General features: G+C 36.7%; 1 protein-coding gene across 1 annotated transcript in view; it reads left to right on the forward strand.

Annotated features, from left to right (window-relative positions):
- The window catches only part of STXBP5L (syntaxin binding protein 5L), a 308,945-nt gene extending 307,635 nt beyond the window's left edge, over positions 1–1,310 (forward strand). Inside the window, exons 27-28 of the mRNA XM_052639468.1 lie at positions 493–713; positions 1,269–1,310. Coding sequence (XP_052495428.1) covers positions 493–713; positions 1,269–1,310 — 263 coding nt within the window. The remainder of the gene's footprint in view (positions 1–492; positions 714–1,268) is intronic.
- Positions 1,311–6,000: the final 4,690 nt, after the last annotated feature.

Below are 6,000 nucleotides of genomic sequence, written 5' to 3' on the forward strand. Positions count from 1 at the left end.
GAACACAGACGATTTGGGATGCCCAGCTGGGCAGAAATTTAAATAAATCATCAGGCCTGAGTTTGGAACAGACACTAATATGAGTTAAATATGAGGTCACAATAAAATTGTGAGCATACCAATGTAGTAATGTCAAGAACTGCAATTATGTCATACTGTATGAACCCCTCCCCCATATACACAATAAAACATATGGTAACAATATCTCGGTCTCTTTCATAGGCATTTTTCTTGGGTAAATGCTAACATCTCCAAATACATATATATCTATGATAGGAACAAATATGTTTCGAGGAATTTGTGAGGGAGAAAGTGGTCTTCCCGTCCTATTCCTCCGCCATCTTAAACCCCCTCCTCCAGGAACAAATATGTTTCTCCGTGAGAATTATGACAATAAAATTCAATATAAGTACTTTGTTTGGTCATAAGCCTGACTATACTTACTTGAATTACTGAAAAAGTGTTTTAAATTGCTATTGCTTGAACTCCCAGTTGGGGAAGCTTCCGCAGGAAAAGCATCACGCAGCCTCGCACAGCACATTCCTGGACCAGGTGGTATAGAAGGGATGAAAGGTGCTGCCGGAGGGGTGATGGGAGAGCTGACTCGTGCACGGATCGCACTTGATGAGAGAGGACAGAGGCTAGGAGAGCTGGAAGAGAAAACTGCAGGCATGATGACCAGTGCAGAGGCATTTTCCAAACATGCACACGAGGTAAGCCGCCTATGTAAATATAGGCATCTTCATCCAGTAATATCTTTAAACATTTAGGTTCTATATAAGAGAGCCTAAACAGAGATGGCACTCTAAGCAATCATGTGTGAGAGCCAAGGTAACTGGGACCTTGCTGTATGTATTATAATTCTCCTCGGATTGGAGAGGAAAAAAGTGCTTTTATAAAAAGTAATATATTAATATTTCTTTACCTTAGAGGATGGCTTCAAAGAAAAGTATCTATTGGTTCTGATACACTGGGTGTATCAGAGGTACTTAGGTTTATTATACGATCCCCCCTCAAGAAGGTGTGAGGGGCAGCAGAGGCTGAATTCACACATTCCTTTTTGTCTCAATCATTAAAAATCATTTCCTGTCAGGCAAATCTTTAGAGCTTGACTGGTTTGTAAAAATATCTATCTGTCATTTATTTCACAATATAAAGGTCATTTAAGAAGTTTTGAGGTTTTGGTATGTATGATGTGCTCAACATGAGCTTCGATTAGCACTTTTAAATATTTTTTAACATCTTATGTGACTATTTTTTCTTTGCAGTTAATGCTGAAATATAAGGATAAGAAATGGTACCAATTCTAAACTTCAAAAGAAGTTATGACTGCTTTGAGAAACCATTATTCAGGGAAACCAAATTTATTCCCAGCATCAATATTCAACTGCTAGAAGCCAGTTTCTTCTACAAAATGTTCCATTACAGTCCATCTGAATTTATCATAAGGGAGACTTATCAGAGACATTGTACAATCCAAGGCTGGAATCCTGGTTAAAATCCCAAGATATGGCTGAATTTGCCTTTTCCCACATGGAATGGAGCTATCATCTTGGCATGTCGTTTGCTAAGGATTTACATTTAGGAACTACAGGGAGTCCTTCTGATTTGAAAAAATCCTGTACAAACAAAAAGCATTAATGCACTTAATGAAACAAAATGCATGATAAATTAACATCTTAAGAGGAAAAGAAAAAAGCATGTTGTGACAGAAGAAAAAAAAGATTTATGGTAAACTATTTTTATAAATTGGGCCACACCTGACAATTTAAAAAAAATGTGTTAGAAGATATAAGTGCATTTCAAGTACATTTGCAATACCCAGCTGACAAAGCAAACAAAACCAGAGTTTTCTTGTCATCTCTAACTTTCATTATATACTAGGACATTATTGAATTCTTATGTCAAGAGTCTGATTAACATTGTTTTCTCTCCGTAAAATATTTTACATTATTCACAGTTCCCAATCATAATCAAATATAGCCAGTACAGTAAATTATTCCTAACACAATTATTTCCATCACCTTCAGAACAAGTTGCTATTTTTAGTCACAACCAATGCAGGGTTGGGTCACCCTGTATTTTTTCAGCTTGGCTTATACTCTGCAGGGGAGTTGACAATAGGTTTGGGGAAACTAGACTCACAAGAACAATGCAGTTAGCTTTGAGAACTGATTTCACACACTCTGGTTTCAGTTTCTAAAGTGATATATTTTTAATGTTCCATTTGTATCCTTGTCTGCCGATTACACAGTATATTACTGTTTAGTCCCCGTGGGGTCTTCAATTCAAAGGTGCTCTTGCAGCCTGATACTCACAGACCAAACTGGTCATTCTCTAGTCTGATTCAGTAAAACCTCAGTTAATGTTTTAGGAAAGGGATTCTGACATTTCTGATTAACAAGGGCTTTCATTAGAAATTGCTTTTTGGTTCAATATTTATTACCAGGTTATAAAATGTGGTGGTGTTTTTGCTAGCTTGGGTTTAGTCACCATTATGGATGACAGAAACACATAGAGTGTAATGATACAAAATCAATACTTTGGTCACTCAGTTGGCTAAATAACATAAGCTACAGGATTATGTCAACAGATACCAAACACCTATTCCTTATTAAGAACTCTTCTAAAAGTGGAAGAATATCCTTAATATGATAAAAGATATCTATCAGAACAAAGAAGTAGTAGAGGCCAACAAGACAAGACACCTGCTACCATTATTTAACGTGATTCTGGAAGTCAGGTCATAGGAAATGCAGATTCTGGGACCCATCCAATAATACGTATGTTTTTCTTTCAAAAAGAATCTTTTCAAAGAAAATTAATGGGTTCGGCTCATTGAATTTTGGTTAATCAGGGTCTTAATAGACTTACATTGTGTTTCTTCAGAATTCTCCATTTTCCTTAAGTCCAGGATCTTTTATTAGCCAAAAATAGTATTTGGGCTTTTTTTTTTTTTTTAGTTTTTAAACTTCTGGTGAATTTAAGAGGCATTTCTTTAATGTTTCAGTAATTTTGACAAGAGCAAATTAATTTTGAGAAAGAAAACAAATACAGAATATTTTAAAGCATACAAAAACAAAAAAAAAACAGAAAAGACAAAATAGCATTTCACAGAAGTGCTTAAAACTCTGACCTTAATGAATAGACCAAAAGTTTATAACTGGCACATCAATTAGAAGTAAGGTGCTTCTGAAATGCTTGAAAAGAGGTTCTTTTTGTCTTTCAATATAGTTTTTATAAACCCTTTCTTAATGTAAGGGTAACTTCATCCCACAAACTTGTGATTAGTGGAATACAAATTAATGAGGTTTTACTGTATCAAAATTATTTTTATAATTCAAAGAGATAGCAATAACAAGAATGTGATATGGACATGATTTTTCTCTTTGAACATTTCTGTTCTGTTGTACTGACCTTAGCACACACGCGCACAGACACACACATACATACTACTACCACCACCTAATCGTCACCATCATCTTTGGAAAACAACTACTGTTGATGCATGGAATACTTTACATCTCTCTACTATTTAACTGTCTTGCCTTTACCTTGAAACATAAGAAAAATACTCCTAGTAACTTGAACAATGATAGAGAAAATGACTCTGAGCCTTAGTTGTCATTAAATTATGTTTTGTCTGCTTAAGGTGATATCAGAAGATAAGGCTTGCAGTCTCTATAAGTTGACCTTATCTCCTTATGACTCCCTAAAGAGAGAAGCCTTTCTTAGTGTCCCAGGAGAGAAATAGGCCTTTAGCATTATAATTCATCATGAAAAATTGAAAGTATATGTTTTTCTGGTTCTAATAATGCCAGCAATAATCCCTACCGATAAATTATCTTAACCCTGGAGTTTGGAGGGATGGATGACTGATTGATCATTTATTTTAATCCCATGCAAAAAGCAGTACTATCAGCTCTGCTTCCTACACTTCACTGAGACCCAGACTTAGTGCCCTAGTCATCATCAGGGTCATTGTCTGACTAACTTTGGAAGGATGGTGACAGAACTGAGTGAGATGTTTTCTGATAGTCATAAAGATAATTTTTCAAACCTTTCATATAGCTTTCGAATGATTCTCAAATTCTCAGAATCCAGTGTCTCTACTACTCAAAGATACTAAGGGATTATAAAGGAAAAAGTTTACTGTTGGAGTCCTTTTATAAAAATGTGAACCATATGTCTGTTACCTGCATTAAGAGGTTACCATGGCTTTGAGAAAGGAAAAGGAAAATAAAGATTATGTCCAAGGTTGGCTGAAGGAGACTAAGAAGAGTAAACTAAAAATCTTCATTGGGTTAGGATCATTGGGACAACCCAGGAGTTTATCTGTATGATTATAGTTTGTCCTTGTGCGAAGACACCGTAACTTGATCACCTTTGTTCAGAGAGGGCAATGCCAAAGCGAGTCAACATTCCTGCCAGGTCTTGCTCTTTGCATCAGGAGAAACATGGTAGTTTCGCAGCTTCTTCACCTCTGTCCTCTGTTGCCCCAACCCCACTTCTGAGCAGTTACTGTTTCATAGACGCACTGCTCCAGATGTCACAAATACATGCCAGTAAGTCACATAATTGAACTGCACTATTGTAGGGAGCATGGTTGTAGAAGTTTATTGTATATATGTGCAGACAACATAGCCCTGAAAGGACAAAATGCAAAACAGGAACGGTCTGACTTGGGGAAGAAGAGGAAGTACCAACTTAGTACAGGCAGGCTCAGGCAGAGAGGGACATGGGAGCCAGAGTGAAGTAGAAGCAGCTTTGATGGAGAACTGAAGCACAGCTGGTCTATTCAAACACTTATGTAGGGAAGTGATTCTCAACTTTGGCTGTGCATAAGAATCACCTAAGGAGCCTCTAAAATTCCCAGTTACACCCAAATCTTTCAGAGTGGAAACCAAACATGAGTACTTCTGAAAGCCTCCAAGATAGTTCCAATGTCCAGCCAAGGTCGATCACCACTACTAAGGAAGACAGATTTGTCTGTACTGGCCAGTGTTCAAGCCCCACTTCTGAGGCATCAAGTAAAGTAAGATACTGGAGATACAGTGTTGGCCAGACTGATATCTGTGTTGCAACCCAAAACAAGTCTTCTGTACAAATTTCTGACCAGGCAGTGGTCCATTAACTCTTATTAACTCTGTCTTTGTGATTGTCTCCTAGTGACTTTGCCACTAATTATTCCAGTTCAAACATCTAGATTTTGATTGCCTTATACACGTGACATCAAAGGACACCAGAGATATCATAAAAGTTCAATAGCATTAACACTAAGTGGAAAACTAATTCTTACTAGTTGGATAGCAGAAATTCTCAAAACAATCATATACTAAATCAGGTCCAAATTTATTATGCATTCTTCATTTGGAGGAGACATGGGTACCAGCTACCTGTTCTGCCACAGTGACGTTTTATTGAACTTGATCTTAGCAAGAAGAGAGAACATCTCTCCTTTTTTGATTGTTGTCTTTGCTCCCAGGACAAAGGATTTGGGATTTATTTTCTAAGTTACTAGACATGTGTTTAAAGGAAAAAGGCTTCCAACTCACTGTGTGGAGGCCTCCAGTGCCCTGAAAAAGTGCTTTCACCTTCAAAAAGGGAGAGTCTTCCTATCCAAGGAAATACTAGTTAATGAAAAAATGGGAGTTCCGTTCTCTCATCTCACACTGCTCCCCTATGGTATTGGCCCACCCTTCTCAACTACAAAGCCAGAAAATGAACTAGGTGGTGGTTATTGACAAGTGTACACAGGATCAAAATCTCTAATAACCTATAATTTTTAGTACTAAATTATGTGATGTTTTATTCTAGGAAATAAGAAACAGATGACATCATTGATGTATCTTTCTTTCATCTTCAGAATTTTTGCATCTTTTCAGAAAATGACAAATTACTATTTTTCTGTTGCACTCAGCAATTGTGACTATACTTAAAATTCTTGTAGTCTGTAGAGATATCAATAAAATTGTATATGTTTGTACATAGATGCTCTCT

The sequence above is a fragment of the Budorcas taxicolor genome, chromosome 1 (genome assembly GCF_023091745.1).
Source record: "Budorcas taxicolor isolate Tak-1 chromosome 1, Takin1.1, whole genome shotgun sequence".
Classification (NCBI taxonomy): domain Eukaryota; kingdom Metazoa; phylum Chordata; class Mammalia; order Artiodactyla; family Bovidae; genus Budorcas; species Budorcas taxicolor.